This window comes from Mus musculus, chromosome 2, assembly GCF_000001635.26.
Source record: "Mus musculus strain C57BL/6J chromosome 2, GRCm38.p6 C57BL/6J".
Lineage (NCBI taxonomy): Eukaryota > Metazoa > Chordata > Mammalia > Rodentia > Muridae > Mus > Mus musculus.
In genome coordinates this window covers 152,530,559-152,549,449 of record NC_000068.7, presented here as the reverse complement: position 1 = coordinate 152,549,449, position 18,891 = coordinate 152,530,559, and the positions used below count along the sequence as shown (strand labels likewise).

Sequence of the window (18,891 nt, the reverse complement as noted above, 5' to 3'; positions counted from 1 at the left end):
CGTTTATTTCCTGTCTCCTTGGGGGAAATGTTCAAGATGAATCTGTGCTCCCATGCTTGGTCTACGGAGCTGCGGGGCCTTAGGGAAGCCAACGCAGTCCTCAGGAGCCCCATCCGCAGCACCTGTAACCCCGGGCACTCGGGCTTTCTATCTTTCATTCCCCCCCTCAGTTTTCACCCCCATTTCTTTGCTTTCCACAGTGCCTGCACATGACTGGATGCCAGAGAAATGCTCCAGAAACCCTCTCGCAGCAGGAGACTCTCATTTCCTTTTTCACATTTTTCTTTCATATATTACATCCCAAGAACAATTTCTCCTCCCTCCCCCCCCCAGAGTCTCCCCCCATCTCCCCTTTCCCTCAGATCCACCCTCCTAGCTCCCCCCAGAGAAGAGAAGGCCTCGGGAACATCAACCAAACCTGGCATAACAATAAGACTAGACATATATCATCACATCAAGGTCAGACAAGGCAAGCCCAGTAGGAAGCAAAAGGTCACACAAGCAGGCAAAAGAATCAGGGACAACCCCCACTCCCACTGTTAGGAGTCCCACAAGAGCACCAAGCCATAACATATGTGCAGAGGACCTAGGTCACATCCCTGCAGGCTCCCCAATCTCTGTGTGTTCCTGTGAGTCCCAGTCAGTTGATTCTGCAGGCCATGTTCTTGTGGTGTGTCCCTGAGCCCTCTGGTCATTTTCCATGTTCTCCTTTAACTACAATGTATGTTCCTTTTCAAAAAGCTTGAAGAGAGGATCGTGACTGTTGTCAGCAGAAAGAAATGGTGTATGCTTGAAAATGGATAGATAGGATTTCCCCCATTTAAACACCACACACAACATAGCTGCACCAGAACATCTCGTGGGCCCCGTGAAATGTGTGGACCCCATGAGATATACAATCCACGTGCTTTTATGCGTCAGTTAAAAGTACACTAACTCACCATGGTTACTAACGTCTAACTGGAAAGCACAAGTGGGTTTTACAAGGATTGTACACTATTTATTTTTTCACTTTGACAAATGCAAACTGGTGCAGCCCTAACAGGGAATAGTATTTACTTGGATGGCTGGCAAAGGTCAGCACAGCTATGTCCACAGCAGGCCAAGTTCTGAGAATTTACCCAGAGAAAACAAAGCCAGTATCTTCCAAGAACATTCGTTCACTCACTTCACAGTGGCCAAGGCAAGACAAACATTCTACGTGCTCATTGCAGATGATCCGATAGCAAAGACCCTGCTGAGCATGTGGCATATAATAATGAATATGATTACGTTGAGATATTATCCAGTCATTACAAAGAAGGAAAACCTGGCACAGATAAACTCAGGAGACAGTGTGCTAAGCGAAGTAAGCCAGGCAGAGATGAAAACCTCCTGGGGTCACTTATCTGTAGGCTTCATCATCAAGCAGACTGCACGGTCACCAAGGAGGGGGAAGGAGAGTGGGGAGACACTGGGCAGGGGCACAAAGGTTCAGCATTGCAAGATGAAAGAGCTCTCATTGTCTGGGGACAAAGCATGGGGACTATGAGAGGCCATACTGTGGATCTGCGATGACTGGAGAATTCTCACATCCTCAAAACGGAAAAGAATAAACAAATGGTACCCTCATGAACTACTGGGTGTTCTGTTACCTGGATTTCAGGAAACTTTTCACAATGTATGCGTGCATCAGAACTTTGTAAAACTGAAGAAGATGAAGCCATTAATTAGAGCATATTTAAAAAGAGCCTGTATAGTAAGATTTCATTCCCGTAAAACATGCATAGAAAGAGATGCTGTGTTCTATGCCACGGGTGTTGGTAGTGAGGTCTAGACAATCTCGCAAAAATAACTTTGCGAGATGTAATTAAGCCTAGATACTTGACTTGAATGCAGTCAGACCAATGGAAGTGGAGTCATCTGAAAAACTTTCTAAGAATAGGAGTAACAAATAAAGCCAGAACTGTGAGTCTTTGTAAATGTAAATAAAGCAAACAGATCCATGAGAATTTCCCAAGAGAAAATGAAGTTAAAACGGCAGAAAGCAGAGCCAGCTAGACAGCAAGCAAAGTGAAGGACAAATATTTCTGTGATATGTAAACCTGTGAGAAAAAAACAAAACAAAACACTGCGTAGAAAATTGATCCATCGATCCTCACTCTGGAAGAGACACAGTGACCTGGGTGCCGAGGCCTCCCCTCCCCTCATGGCTGCTTCAGGTGGAAATAAAGAGTCTCACTTGCTCATGTTCTTGGTTTTTGTTTTTCCCTAGCACAATTATTAATAACACTCGTTTATTCTCATATTGTGTCCTGGTTACATAAACTGTAGATGAATCGTGTGGTTACCTCAGATCTAGCAAACTTGGAAGGAATGGCTCATTCCTGAGCCGTACAAGCTGTTTCAGAACATGGGAGAAGTGGACAAGCTATCCAAATGGGGGCAGGAGGTTAGTGTTACTGCGATTTCAGAGACAGATAAAAGAAGAGGGGCTGAGGCATGAACCTGCTAAGCATACATAGTATCAAACCTTCATCAACAAACATAATATTAAACCACTGTTAAAATCTGTGCCTCTGCCCACAGCTGGTCTGCAGGAAGAGAATAAGATGAAGAGCCCAGACAGACACAGATGGGACTTGGATATCAGCACCACTCCCAGCCCTGGGGACCCTCAGGAACAGGGGCAGGAGAGGTTGAGGAGGACAGAGAATCAACAGCATCCTCTGGACACCACAGGACGGCCACACTCAAGTGTGAAGATCAAGCCAGTCAACATTTTAGTACAGGATGGGGAGGGGCTTTGAGATTTGATGGATTCTGCCTGGAGAGAGAGGGAGTCAGTTTTCTTTAAGGATGTGGTCACCAGAAGGTTGACTATGCTCCAATGGATGGCCCCACACTCAGGAGTATATATATTATATACACCACATAATTATACTTGATGGGTTTTTTTTAAGACACAGAATTGGAGGGGGGGCAGTAGGAAGGTGGGGAGAGACCTGAGAGGAGTAGATGGCAATCACGATGCACATGACATTTCCGAAGAACTAATAAAAATATTAAAAATAATAAAAAATAGGAAGCAGTAGGCCGTCTCATTTCTAAATCCTAGCTAAAGCTGTGGGTAACGAAACCTCATTAGAGGTTAACACCCCATGACCAATCAGGACACAGAGGAAATCTGTGAGGATGGTCCCACGCCAGAAAAATTCCACGATGCATCTGCACCTCAGGAGACAAAGGGTGACAAACACCCCTTCCCCCAGACGGCCTCAGATCATATGGGAATGAATTTATGTTTCAGAAACTGATCATGTTGGACTATTTTAACTGTTTGAGAAGAGGAACCTGCCAAGCATGGTGAAGATTAAATGTTAAAAACTGTACAGCAGATGAGATCTGGTGGGGCCGAGAACTGGCTGTGAGGCTAGAGGCAATGGCTGCTCTTGCAGAGGGCCAGAATTCTGTTCCCAGGCCCTCATAGCAAGGTACACCTGGCTGTAAGTCTAGTTCCAGGGGATCCAACACCCTCCTCTGGCCTCCACAGGCACTGCATGCATGTGGTGCACAGAGGTACATGCAATCAAAACTTATAGAAAAATATTAAAAATAAATCTTTAAAGAAGTTTTAGCACTTTCCCTTTAAATCAAAATAGGCAACTAATACTTCTATCAATATTCTGAGTACTTAGCACCACAGTACTAAATACAGTATAATATTTAGTACCACTAAATATTATAGTACAGTATAATATTTAGTGTATGTGTGGTATGTGTGTATATGTGTTATATGTGTGTATGTAAATGTGTGTGTATGTGTGTGTGTATGTATGTGTGGGATGTATGTGTGTTCAGTGTCTTCTGCAATCACTCTTCATCTTATTTTTTGAGGCAGGGTTTCTCACAGAACCAGGCGTTCATCAATTAAGCTAGACTGGCTAGCCAGCCATCCCTGGGGATCCTCCTGGCTCTGGCTTCCCAGTGCTGGGACTACAGGCACACTTGGCTTTTATGTGGTTTCTGGGAACAGAACTAGCCTCATGCTTGAGCAGCAAGCACTTTGCTGGCTACGCCATCTCTCCATCCCCAAGCCCATTAAAAATATTATAATATAGTTTGGACTTTTGTGGAAACAAGTCCTACTGTCTGGGCTTAGATTTTTTTTTCTCATCTTTATGTCTGTTAAACTAAGAGGCCTCAAGTGCTATTAAAGATTAACAGTTGGAGTCTCACAGAATCTAATTTGAGTATAATTCTGCTCAGTTTGGTTAATTAACAATTCCTTCCAGTTGGTACATTTTCAAACCCAATGTTAGGTGATATTTCGTCTATTATTTAATATTCAAGTAATACTTATTTCTGCCTGTGGGAAAGATTTGAAATGTTCTGTTGTCTTTAAATATTAACCACAGACTCAGTGGGGCCTGACATTCCAGACAGGTGCAAGGAGTTTATAATCAGGACAAAGGTCTGTAGGATTGAGATAGTTAGCTTCTTATTTCCTTTGTGATTTTGAGTTAGAGCCTTGCTGTGTAGTCTAGGCTACCATCAGACTGTCAATCCTACTGCCTCCTGCTGGAAAAATATGATATAGGTACAGCTGTCTCCAAGTCTATATCCACCGGAGATCTACTCAGGAATCTTATTCCACCAGGCGGCCACAGGAGGGTGCGATGAGCCCACAAAACAACAAAGGCTCCCCTCCATCTGGTACCCAGAGAGAAGGCTGTGTTCTCTCACTAGACCAGACATTCAACGAGACAAACATCATGCTTGCCAAAAGGAGTCGATCTTAGTTTGTGGTAGAATTAGCAATAAAGCTAAAGCTTGATTTAGCTTAGCCAAACAATTCTTTAGATAAGAGCTGTTTCACCCCCCTAACTCAAAATACTCAAAATAACTAAAAAAAAAAAACAGTAAGCGACAGAATGTCAGGGATGAACATGGGGTCTGGTAGAACTCTTTGTTTGCTGTAGAAACATAGTCCCATTTACAATTCCTGGTGTGTGAGAGTTCTAAAGATGGACAGGATGTAATTCTCTAAGGCTGCAATCACCATCTATTTGAGCGTGTGACCTAACACAAAGCAAACCTCTGACATGCAGGTGCCCAGAGAGTGCCTTACCTTCTGACAGTAAGCCTTTAGAAGAAAAAAAAATGCTCATTTGTTCTCAGGTATCAGGAGGCCTTGGCCCCGGGGTTTCTTGGTTTAGCTCAGAAGAGGCCCAGACTTTTGCTGGTGTCTCACAGTGATATCTCCTTTGCTCCTGGGCCCTTGTGTTCCTTGCTGGATGAACTCAGATAAGACACGTGGAGTGCAGAGTGGAAGATGGATACAGTTTATTACGGAATAGCATGATGTCAGGGATGTCAGAGAGCAATGGCTAAAGGGAGCGGTGGCAAGCAGATGGCTTGTACAGAGTGAGAGGTGACCGTAGTGTCCAGAGAGACCACTTAGTCAACCTCCGTGTTTAGGTCGGTTTATACTACTTCTAAACTCTGTAGAACGGACAGGTGTCTTGAGAGACATTTTCCTGTCCAGGTGGTTGACAGGCACATGTGGGCTGGCACTCTTGAGAGTGAGCCAGGGCACTTGAAACCTGAGGCAAGGGAAGAATTTTATGTTTAGATTCCTGGAACTGGGCTTAGATAGTTATCAATTAATGGCTTACAGGCAGTTCAGCACATCAAGTCTCTTCCTACAGCTGGGTCCCATCCACCGACCAGCTAGAGACTTGCTGCTGGGTTTTACAAGTCAATGGTTACGAGGGGAGTGTCTGGCCCTAAGGGCCTTCAAGCCTGCCAATAATTAGCTTGCTATCTAAAAATAGCACGTGTTTGCATGATGCCCTCAATGATCTGCTTCTTATTGTAGATGTGTTGAGAGTCCAAGGTTTTCACTCTTTTTAAGTGATACTGTTGGTTAGACAGCGGGAGGAAATGGGTTGTTCAGCAGGGGAGATGGTTCAGTGGGTAAAGCACTTGCCACATACACAATAACTGGATTAAGCTAGCTGGCTAGACTAGCCAACTTAATGGGCCAAGTTCAAGTGAGAACCTTGCCTCAATATATAAAGCAGAGAGTAAAAAAGATACCCGACATCAATTGCTTATGTCTTCATGAGCACTGCACACATACATGTACTCTATACATACGCGCGCACACACACACACACACACACACACACACACAAAACCTTGGACTCATGCTGAAATACAAAGATAGTTCTAGTGGATTATCCCTATGATGTGGCCACTTTTCTAAATTTAGAGAGAGCTTCATGTTTCTTCTTTTAAAGATTTATTTTTAATTATGTGTCTGTGTGGATTTGTGTACATGTGAGTGCAATGCCTGCAGAGGCCAGAAGGGGGCAATAGAGCCCCTGACGCTGGAGTTTAAGGCAGTTGTAAGCCTCCGACATGGGTGCTGGGAACCAAACTCAAGTCCTCTGCAAGTACAGTATGCTTTCTTAGGCAATGAGCCACCCCTCCAACCCTGAGAGTTTCATATTACTGAAGCTATGAATCAGAGTTCCTGGGTTGATGTAATGGGTCCTCATCTACCCTAGTGGCAAGCCTAGCAGTCCTCTGTGTGCCATTCATTTAGATATTCAAACTCATTTGGCATTAGTTCTGCCATAGCTGGTAATATGCCTGCTGGGGAAATTAGCAATTATATCAGGAAACCACCAGTTTGTTTCCCTTGGGTGTTTTGTTTCTTGTTGATGTTAGAATGTCTGTTCTTCCAGACTTGGGTTGTAGCAAACTGGTCTCCAAACCCATCTCATGATTGTGGTCTCTTGCATGCTTCATATCTGTGAAGGCATCAGCCTCTAGAAGAGTGGTTCTCAACTTGGGGTCATGATCCCTTTGTGTGTGGGGGGGGGTTAAACAACCCTCTCACAGGAATTGCATATCATATATCCTGCATATCAGATTGTAAAGAGAATCTCTTGTGTACTGTATGGAAGCACCACCCAACAATAAAAAGCTGACGGCCAATTAGGTGTGACAGGCAAAGGATTTTGAATGTTTATACTCTAAAGAAGCAGCTTAAAGACAAAAACTTACCCTGATTTGGGCATAATCACACGTATAGAAATATCCTGTGTTGAAAAACAGCAATTCACAAATGCATACAGCTTTTATGTATGGGCTCAATAAAAGGAGGTGAAGTAAGCTGGCCAATAAACTAGACCCAGGACCAATGGCTTCCATCACTGCAAGGCAATCGGCGTCCCTGCCTGCTCGGGGGCTGGTAACCACAGCTTGCTTGCGAAAGTGCTCTGACCCGTTGGGCACCAGCTTCCTACTTTCTGCTCCCCAGGCCTTGGAAACCACAATTCTGATTTCTGTTTCTAGAACTTTGGTGACTCTGGGTACCTCGTACTAGTGGGACTCTGCATCTTTTTGCATCTGGATTCTTTCTCTTGCTGCTGTGTCGTTGTGGCAAATCAATACTCCACTACACACCCGCACCACACTTTGTAGATCCCTCCAGCTAGTACTGAGTGACAGGTCTGACTGTTACGGACGATGTCACTATAGACATGATGTCACTGTGAGCATGGGCTATAAATTAAGCCTCTGTTCTTTGGGAAATACACTTGGGAAGGGAAGTTGGGGTGTAATTGTTTGTGTAATTACCACTCTTTCTGTGTACTGTCTTCCATGGTCCTGGAAATCACTTCCTATTGCCACCAGGGATATAAAAGGCCATGACTCTGTTCATTTTTTTTTAAAGATTTATTTATTTATTATATGTAAGTACACTGTAGCTGTTTTCAGATGCACCAGAAGAGGGAGTCAGATCTCATTACGGATGGTTGTGAGCCACCATGTGGTTGCTGGGATTTGAATTCAGGACCTTTGGAAGAGCAGTCAGTGCTCTTACCCGCTGAGCCATCTCACCAGCCCGACTGTGTTCATTCTTGACAATATTTGTGAACAGCATTACTCTTGTTTTGAAATATAATGCATTCTCAGGACGAGATGGTGCCTCTCTATAGTTTAAAATTGAATTTCTCTTATGGTTAGTGATGGTGTGTGTGTGTATGTGTGTGTGCACGTGCACATGCATGCCTGTGTGTGTCTGTGTGTGAGTGTATTTGTGTGTCTGTCTGTGTCTTTCTCTGTGTGTCTGTGCATCTATGCGTCTCTGTGTATGTCTGTATATTTGTGTCTGTGTGTGTATATGTGTGTTTATATATGTGCCTGTTTGTGTCTGTCTATCTGTGTCTCTGTGTGTGTGCCTGTGCATCTGTGTGTGTGTGTGTACACTCATCTGTGTTTGCACCTGTTGAGATCAAAAGTAAACATCAGGTGTCTTTCTTCCTTGCTCTCCACTTTACTTTTGGGGTCAAGGCATCTCACTGACCTGGAGCTTGGGGATTTGTCTAGACAGCCAGCCACTGAGTCCCGAGGCTCTGCCTGTCTCTGCCTCTCTAGCACTGTGGATTCAGACATATGCTGTCATGCTGGACTCTGTATTTGTGTGTGTGTGTGTGTGTGCCTGTGTATATGTTTGTATGTGAGTGTATATCTGTGTCTGTGTGTGCCTGCATGTGTCTGTGTGTGTGCCTGTGTGTGCCTGTGTGCATATGTGTGCGTGTATGTGTGTGTATCTCAACTCAGGTCCTCATGTTTTCACAGCAAGCACTTTACCCATGGGCATCCCCAAGTCCCAGGGGCATCTTTCTCTGTGCTCATTGGACATTGCTCACCTCCTCTGTCTTTTTCTCCACCCAGCTTTTTGTTATCGTCGTCTGGGGTTCTTGTTTGTTTGCTCAAATATTGCTTTAGTACGATTTATTTGGCATCACCTGCAAGCCTATCTGTGCACCACTTGTGTGCCTGATGCCTGTGGGGCCAGAGGATCCCCTGGAGTTGCTAACAGTTGTAAATCACCATGCTGGGAATTGAACTCTGGTGCCCTGGAAGAGCAGCCAGTTCTCTTAACCACTGATCCATTCCCTCAGTCCCTCTGCCCAGTTTTACTGAGGAAAACTGGACAATGATCAAACATCTGTGTAAGGAACTTTAAACCTTCTTGCATTTTTATGATGCTATTTAGTTCGTTCCTTTCTAGCAGAGAAACGTCTAGAAAAGATTCAGGCCCAGAGATTACTTGGTGCAAGTTTACATTTTCTCACTGAGTGAGTGACGTCACACATGAGGTGCCACCTGGCTAAAACTCTGTCTTCCTGTCTTCCTGGAAGGTCGGACTCCTTTGCTGTGAGTGTTGCTGGGATGTCTCCCGCCCCGGCACAGCACCCCCAGCTGGGACCTCTGAGGCATTGCACCCTTCTGCTTGGTTAACCTCAGGTTTTAAAATCCCTTTCAGTTCACTGCCTCTAACCCTGGCCCATTTCCAAACCTGACAGAGGCAGGGCCCTGCTCTGCTGCAGTGATTCCTACCCAGTCACCTGCAACGCAGCCCTCTGTGCGCCTCAGCATGCCAGTCACAAAGTCATACTTCATGACTGTGGTGGTCGTGCTGATCCTGGTTGACGAGACCACAGGTAACTCGAGTCTCTCTAAGATTCTGGGGTCTCACGTGTACTATGAGTACCTCGGGGATAGGTAGACTAGGCAGATCTCTTCGGTAGGTCGCAGATGACGCAGTATTAGCTATGTCAGTTTCCCCCTTAATTCTCTCTCTTGGCAAACCTAGGGTTCTTAGCCCGTGCTCCTGGCACAGTGGAGACTCAAAGCCGGAAGGGTATCAGGAAGTGCTCTAACTGGGATGGGAGCCTGGTTCGTGGTGTCGATGTGGGAGGTTGGGAAGAGGAATGACTAGATGTGGGATCGTGAGCTGGGGGAGGGGCATGGATTTCAAGACCACAGAGGAAGAGGATGGTTGCAAAGGTGAGTCTGTTTGAGCGGGAGACAAGCAGCTCCCTTGTCTTGGCTGACGTTCTGGTATAATGTGGACAGTGAGTGGTGTTTGCTGCTGGATGGAGCTGGGAGGGTTTTAGTGAAACTAGGAATTGGGGTAGAGACAGATCTGTAGATGGACTCCGTTGAATTGATGCTATGAATTAGGGTTGGATGACTTCTAGTGTGCTTGTTTCTGTTAGGTTTTATAAGTGCCATATAATTGCTTAAGTAACTAATTAATTACATTATTAATTTATATAATTTAAACAATTGTTTAATAATATTTCATTTATTTATTAAATGCTTAATGATTTTATGAACATCCCATGTGTAATAATTTTATCATCACAAAACCATTAGGGACTTGGCCTGGTTGTTTATTTCATTGGAAAGATGACGCAGGGCCAGAAGAAGCATGGAGCCGGCAAATGGCAGAGCCCTGGTTTGACTCCAGATGTTTTGACTCTGGGTCCTGTGTTGAAAGGGACTGTTTCATTTCAGTCATGATTTCTCACCTCTAGCATCACCTCTGCACAGAAACTAAGCATGGCTATGTCTTTCTCAGGTGGCCTGTTCGGATTCCGCAGTAGCAAGAGGCAGGAGCCATGGATTGCGTGTGAGCTTTACCAGGGGTTATGCAGAAATGCCTGCCAGAAATATGAGATCCAGTACTTAAGTTGCCCAAAGACCAGGAAGTGCTGCCTCAAATATCCTAGGAAGATTACCAGCTTCTAACTCTGTGAGGGAGCCTGGCTTGCCCACCACAAATGCTTCAAGCTACACTCAGGTTTGAATGTCACCGGCATCATCCCTTCTTGTAGTAATTTTTCCTATGTTCTGGAATATTGTTCTCATAAAAATCCATTCCTTCCCGTGTGTGTCTCTCTCTGTGAGCAGTCATCACTGGCCGGGGCAGTTTAGTCTGGTCACTGGGTGGCCTTGTAGTATGGAAGGGAACAGTGAGAGGAATGAAGGGAGGGATAGAGGGAGGGGCGGAGGGAGGGAGGAACGGAAGGGAGAGGGATGGAGGGGAGAGGGAGGGAGGGAGGGAGGGAAGAAGGGAGGGAGAGTGGAAACACAGGTGAGATACCAGGTACTTTGTGGGGTAGAAAGGATGGAGAGGAAGAAGTGGCTTGATTATCTGGCCTGTTTGGCCTTATTCTGAAGGCTGCAGAAGAGCTCTAAGAATTGGATTGAACTCAGATAATCCAGGGACACATGGGCAGACTCCCCAAGAGCCAAGCCATAGAAACAAACCTGCCTTGGTTTCCCCAGGACTAATACCACCATGCTTTGTCTGATGCACTGTCCTTAAGAGGAACTAGAACCAGATGGGCAGGCAAAAATTGAGGAAAGGAATTTGTTTTTTAAAAAACTAATTAGATCTTTCTACCCAGTGGACTGTTGGATGTGACTCATCTCTGGGCAGTCTTCTAGTTTTGAAGCTGAGAGTCTGTCTCGGTATAGCAATAGGAAGCAGAGATGAGCATGCTTATGGTCCATAGTATTAGACCACATTTGTACTCGTGTTATAGAAAGGGGTCAGTACAGATACATTGTGAACAGCTCAGGACACACTGGAATGGTCCCTTTGTTCTGGGTTAACCTCTCCCCCAGGCAGCACCTAGGGAGGAATACAAGCCTCGAGGGTATACAAATCCAGCTGCACTGAGAGAGTTGCTAAGGAGAAGCCTGGAGGAAATGGAGGAGAGAGGCGTTGAGACTCAGAGACAAGGCTGACCACCTTTGGAATGACAGACTGCCCGTTTCCCATCTTCTGTAATGTTCACTGGCTGGAGCTGAGGTGGAGAGCAGGCCTCTAGGCTGTTAAGTGACCACCGTCTCAGATGGCTGCCTCTCTGAGCTAGTTGTACCTTGAAGACTCAAGTTCTGTCTCTGATCCTTGACTTTGCAGTAACTGGCCTAGGCAAATGCACAGTCTGGTAACAGAGACTTAGAGGTGGTGGTGAATATGTTACAGGGTGTCTTAGCCTTGTTTTCCATGGCTGTAAAGAGACACCGTGACCAAGGCAACTCTTATAAAGACAAACATTTAATTGGGACTGGCTTACAGGTTCAGAGTCCATTATTGTCATAGCAGGAAGCATGGCAGTGCACAGACAGGCATGGTGCTGGAGAAGGAGCTGAGAGTTCTACATCTTCATCCAAAGGCAGCAGAAGGAGACTGTCCCCAGGCAGCTAGGATGAGGGTCTCAAGGCCCACCCCAATAGTGACATTCAGGGACATCTCCTCTAACAAGGTCACACCCACACCAACAAGGCCACACCTCCTAATAGTGCTACTCCCTGGGCCAAGCATATTCAAAGCACCACAGAGGGGGATGAGGGGGATGATCCCCTGAAGTGAGGCATGGAATAGCATCTTTTCATCTCAGAGGACTGAGGGATGTCGTTATGGGCATGTTCTCTCTCCTGTCTTAGTTACTGTTCTGTTGCTGTGAAAAGACATCATGACCAAGGCCACTTTTAAAAGATAGCATTTAAGTAGGAGCTTGCTTACAGTTTCAGAGGACTGCGCCAGGGCCATCGTGACAGGGAGCATGGTGGCAGGCAGGCTTGGCTTTGGACTGGTAGCTGAGAGCTCAGATCTGACTCATAAGTTGCAGGCAGAGAAGGGGGGGGCAGGGAGAAGAGACTGGGCATGGTATGGGCTTTTGAAACCCCAAAGCCCCCCCCCCCCAGTGACACACTTCCTCTAACAAGGCCCCATCCCCTAGTCCTTCCAAAATAGTCTGTCAACTAGGTACTAAACGTTCAAACACATGAGCCTGTGGGGGCCATTCTCACTCACACCACCACATTCCACTCCTTGGCTCCCATAGGCTTGTAGCCATGTCATAATGCAAAATTCATCCAGTCCCACTTCAAAAATCCCCTGTCTTTCAGTCTCAACACTGTTCTGAAGTCCAAAGTATCTTCAGAGACTCCGGGGACTCTCTTAATTGTAAATCCCTATCCAATCAGACAACAAGGGGCAGCTGTTTCAGCTGCTGGTAATCTCATTTCCACGCATGCAAACCTGACTAATATTGAACCAAATGATGCCCTAATTATGAACAGCATCTTTACTGGTGAATTGGCAACTAGGGACTCTTTATAAAGCAAAACATGGTTACTAAGATTTGCCTGTTGGCATTTATTGCAAGTGCTTTCCATATATGGAGAATAACTATTCTGTCTTTGAAAGACACATCTGGACATTTTACAAGGCCTGGAGAATCTTATACTCAGTCATTGCCAACCACACTGTGGTCCTAAGTGCACAAGGATGGACTGGATCCATTTGAAGGCTTAGCCATTGAAGGAAAGATATTACAGTGGAAAACTGGTGCTTATATGAATTCCTTCATGACCAGGATGTGGTAGCAAAGGGGTCTGTGCCTTCCCACACCAAGGAAATAGCTCAGTTGGTCATCTCTAAAACTCTCACCACTTCCCCAGAAGAAGCACCTGTTGAATTATGGGGACCAACAGAATGGTCACAGCATTTGGCTAATGCATGGTTTAGTGATGGTTCATCAACCACTGATGAAACCAAGGCTGATGGGAAGCCGCGGTCTATAGACTGTAGAAGGGGTTGGGGTGGGATAGAATGGCCATTACTGAGGAAGGAACCACAAAATCAGCCCAGCCCTATTGGCTATAAGTCATACAACTAGGAAACCAAGTGGAAAATCTTTATCTTCTCCAATTCATGGTGTGTGTGCAATGGGATAGCAGCTATATGGTCATCAGAATGGGAAACCACTAACTGGCAGATAAATGCAAAGATACCTGATCCTGGGAGGCATAACTGGAAATGGTGAAACCTAGCAAAACTTAGCAAGGGCATCAAATGTTATGTAGCTCACACAGGCAAGACAGACAAAATGTCGGAAAACGATGAAATGGTGGGCAAACTGTCATCGTGTTTAATTAAGACTAGAATATTAAAATTTGTCAGGGAATAAATTCAGAATAAACCAGCAAGAATGATGGATTACACATTCAAAAAACTTGAAAGTTCACCCCTAACACTAAGAAATAAGGAGAAATAGAGAACTAAATTAAACCAGGACAATGCTATGAGAATAACTATTATAAGAAATCCAGAGTCAGGCAGTGGCTCACACCTTTAATCGTGGCATTTGGGAGGCAAAGCTAGGCACATAGGGACTCCAGTGATTTAAATTTAAAAGCTGCTGGCAAAAGTTATGCTGAAATTCAAAGTGAATTCCCTTTGTGATCTAAAAATAAACACATTTAAACCTCGACTTTATATGCATAAAGAAAGGGAAATATCAGTATATTTATCCACACATATTAAGGTGTATTTAGTTTCAAAATTTCAAAAGAATTTTTTTATTTCAGTTGAAAGATAATACTTTTTCTGTTGTCAAAAAAAACATTTTGCTCTAGAAAAGATAGAACCTACCAAAAAAGGAAACCCCCAGAGTTAGGGTTGGGGCGGGGTTTGTTTTATTTTTCCAGGAGAATAAAATGTTACTAAAGAAGCCAGAGACCACTGGACACAGGAAACATCTGAAGATAGAGAGTTGGTCATCAAAGGAACATGTCCCAAGACAAAGAGTGCGGTGGCCAAGTGGTGTCGCCCAGCTCCATCTCGTCTCTGCTGCCCTTTACAGACATAAGTGGCAGTCCCAACCCAGTATCAAATTCCTGCCAAATTCCTAGAAGTAGCCCCTAAAGCTCTCCACATAAACTTCCTGTCATGATACCAGTAGCCGTAAAGAATACTACCAAATTCCAGAAATAAGCTTCATCTAGCTTCCTGCAAGTGTTCTTAGGTTTGAGTCTGAAGCAAGTAACTAGCAACAAAGCTTGTGAACCTCACAGGTACTTAGCAGACGGGTGCTCAAACCTTTCCGATATCTGCTGAACACGGCATTCAAAATGTCTACCTTTTCTACCATTACTAAAGTAACCTTTGAGGTCTCTGAGAAGATGGGGCCCTGCGAATGGCAAACCCACCTGTAGTGTGGTAATCCTAACCACTGGGAGAGACTGCCCCATACCTCTTCTGCCACCAGGTTCTGCACAAAGAGTTGACATCTTTAGATTGACTGTTTTGTCGACCTAGCCTAGATTGTCATTAAACTGATAAACACTGATAATCAGCTTCAGACTACAAGCTGCTTAGGACATTCAAATTGCTGAGTTCATAGAAATATATTAAAAATGAATCCTCCATTCTCCACGCTCCAGCTGCTCCCTTCCTGCCAACCCTCTGGCAGGGCCAGGCCGGCAGACTTCCCATGTTCCTGCTGCCGGCAACATTCTAGCTAGACCCTGCAGCGACCGTCCACTCTATGGTTAGCTGCACAACACCCATCACCCTGGTAGACACAAAACTCTAGAAGCTTAGAATTAACCAAACAGATTTATGTATCAATAAATTCTCAATTCACAAGATGCCAATACAATAATTTCAGAACCAATTGATAACAATAAAAGCTGCCCACCTAGATTAGACAAATATCCCAATTATTCTAACCTTTAATATCATAACTACCCATGGCCAATTAAAGCCACGCTGGTTCAGGTTCTTCCTGTTCGTTTGCTTCCATCTTGACCTCTCGCCTCTCCCTGAGATGCGCTCGGTCTCTGCAACTCTCAGCTCCACCTCCCTTTTCCCCGTCCAATCACAGGCCTCCTGCTGCCCTAATATTTTAGTGTGATTGGACAGGGAAAATCCTGTCACAGACTGACATGAACATTTTACAGAATTTTGAACTAAAAAATACTTAATCCTAAGACTTCCAAATACAACCAAGCTAAATACTGTGGAAAGCTTGACAGAAATAGCTTCATTTTTGTAAATAGTTTTACTATGTTAGAGACAAGATCTTTCCTTTTTATTTAGACAAAAGGTGGGAAATGTTACAGGATATTTGATCACACTGTGACCCATGAGATTGTATTATTTGCTGGAAAGCCTGTTTTCAGTTGTGGTGTGGCTCAGCCCTAGAACACAACTTTAATCCAAGAGCTTCCTATTTATTGTAAATAGGATTAAATAAAGTTAACCATGGGTCAAGAGGTGGAACAAACAACCAGTTGTCAGGGAGTGAGCATAGGAAAAAACCATAGAGAGCAAGAGAAACTCAGGAGGATGGATAGAGAGACAAATAGGAAGTAGAATGGAGGGACATTCAGTTTGAGGGTTTTTAGAGACAGTGTGGAGGGGAAGAGCATCATGCTGGGATGTTGGCTGAGGAGGACATTAAGTTGGGTGCTTTTTCGCCTCTGTAAGATAGCAGGGTTTCACCCCAGCATCTGGATCCTGAGTCTTCACTGGTAAAATCAAATGATTGAGATTTTATTAAAAACAACACACTATCAACCTTCATGCCAGGGCCTCTCCAGGCCTCCTCGCATGGACTCCTTGCCACACACCTGGCCTCTGTTGCCCTCCTTACCTGAGGAGGAAGATGCCACAGACCCTTTACTTCTGCATCCTCCTTGACTCTAAAGCCAGAACCACGTGGCCCAAAGCTGCCAAACCCTTCTGTTTGCTGGGGCTGGAGCCTTGCCACCCTGGTTGATGCTGTCCTTTATCATACATGCTTTTCTTTTTACAAGTTGGAAGCTTCTCAGAGTGAGATCTTGCCTGGAGGTTATTCCATTTTATATCAGGCTTCTCTTTAAGTTTTTTTATGTCCTTGCAGTTACAGGACGACCACTAGTAACCCTTGAACAACTCAACTGAACAATCCAAAGTTCCAAAAAAGCAGCAGCTCTGGCCTGGTGCAACAATGCCCAACTTCCCAATATCTTCTTAGTTACTCTTCTACTGCTGTGATGTGATCATGATCAAGGCAGCCTTTAAAAGCATTTAACTGGGGGCTGGCTTATGGCTTCAGTTGGTTAGTCCATAATCACCGTGAGGAAGAGCGCAGCAGCAGGCAGGCATGGCACTGGAACACTAGCTGAGAGCTCACATCTGATCCACAAGTTGGAGGAGAGGGAGGTCGGTCAGGAGGTCCTGGTGTGGGCTTTTGAAACCTCAAACCTTGCCCCCAGTGACATGCCTCCTTCAACAAGGCCACACCTCCTAATCCTCCCTAATCCTTAGTCCACCGGCTTGTAACCAAATAGTCAAACAGATGAGTCTGTGGGGGCCAATTCTTTCAAACTACCACACTGTCCATGTAGTGTTTGGCATACTGTGATATGTTTATTGTGTGATACAAACTTTTACTGACAATGTTTGACTTCTCCTCCTCTTCCAACAGAGACTTCTAGAGCTAGTCTTGCCAAAAAAATGTTCTCTAAGTTCTAAATGCCTGGTCTCACTCAAAGTAGAATCCAGCTTTTGCACCTCTTACTATGCTGATGGGCTTTGGTCACTGATGGTCACCTTGTTGACAGGTTCGCCATTCTTTACCATTTCTTTGCCTTTAGGCTGTGCACCATCCCTTTCTTATCTGCCTCAACTTCTGCTTTCTGGGAGTTCTTTCTTTGTAATTTTTGGAGTTTTATCTTTCATTTGCCCCATGACAGTATAGTATAGTATGATAGTACTACTACTACTACTACTACTACTACTACTACTACTACTACTACGACTTCTCTCTCTCTCTCTCTCTCTCTCTCTTTCTTCTTCTTCTTCTTCTTCTTCTTCTTCTTCTTCTTCTTCTTCTTCTTCTTCTTCTTCTCCTTCTCCTTCTCCTTTTCCTTCTCCTTCTCCTTCTTCTCCTTCTTCTCCTCCTCCTTCTCTTCCTCCTCCTTCTTCTTCTTCTTTTCTCTCTCTCCTTCTTCCCCATCTCCCATCCCTCTCCTTCTTCTTCCTATCCATCTCCTTCTCTCTATTTTCTTAAAGATTTATTTATTATTATATCTAAGTACACTGTAGCTGTCTTCAGACACATCAGAAGAGGGCGTCAGATCTCATTACGGATGGTTGTGAACCACCATCTGGTTGCTGGGATTTGAACTTGGGACCTTCGGAAGAGCAGTCAGTGCTCTTAACCACTGCTATCTCTCCAGCCCTCATCCATCTCCTTCTTCATATTCTACCTGTGTACTAAATGACCAATGTGCGTGTGTTTGTTAGTCTATCTTTATTCTGTCTTAGTTTGAGTTTCTATTGCTGTGAAGAGACACCATGACCATATTCTACCTGTGTACTAAATGACCAATGTGCGTGTGTTTGTTAGTCTATCTTTATTCTGTCTTAGTTTGAGTTTCTATTGCTGTGAAGAGACACCATGACCATAGCAACTTTTATAAAGGAAACCATTTAATTGAGGCTGGCTTAGAGTTCAGAGTTCAGAGGTTTAGTCTATTGTCAGCATGGCAGGGAGCATGGTGGCATGGAGACAGACATGGCTTTGGAGAGTAGCTGAGAGTTCTACATCTGGATCTGAATCTGCAGGCATTGGGAAGACAGAGATACTGGGCCTGGCTTGAGCTTCTGATACCTCAAAGCCTACCCCCATTGACACAGTTCCTCAAACAAGAATATGCCTCTTACAAGCCACCCCCCAAATTAATTGTCTACGTTTCTTTTGGCTATGTAAATAATTTTGAAATAAGTGAATTGTTCTGAAAACCATAGTATAGTGTAAAAACATCAAATAAACAATCCTACTAATGGAGAGGCTGAGATAGGAGAAGCATGATTTCAAGATCATTATGTGGCACACAGCAAGATACCATCACATACAAACAAGCAGAAAGTGTATATGGATTGTACAGTATTGGACCTATTTCTCCAATTACCAAACTAGAGAGACCATGGGATGACAGCCAATATATTTCTAATTCCTCATATTTTTGAATTTCAAACGATTAGGATATGTTGGTAATATTAATTTTCTTATTAAGAGATATTAAGGAAAAGAGAGTGTTACCTCCTGCTATTTTTGATGTTAGAGATGGAATTATGTTTGTGTGGGGTTGTTGAAAGATTACTTTCTTGCTTCTTCTTGGGTATAGACTCCTTAGTAGGGCTGGATTTGTGGAAAGATATTGTGTAAATTTGGTTTTGTCATGGAATATCTT

General features: G+C 44.3%; 1 protein-coding gene across 1 annotated transcript; it reads left to right on the top strand.

The window, feature by feature from the left end:
* Nucleotides 1-9,408: 9,408 nt before the first annotated feature.
* Defb29 (defensin beta 29) lies at nt 9,409-10,736 on the top strand. Its single transcript, NM_001001444.2, has 2 exons — nt 9,409-9,506; nt 10,430-10,736. Exons 1-2 carry the CDS (start codon nt 9,440-9,442, stop codon nt 10,597-10,599), a joined length of 237 nt encoding a protein of 78 aa, NP_001001444.1. The 5' UTR covers nt 9,409-9,439; the 3' UTR covers nt 10,600-10,736.
* Nucleotides 10,737-18,891: the final 8,155 nt, after the last annotated feature.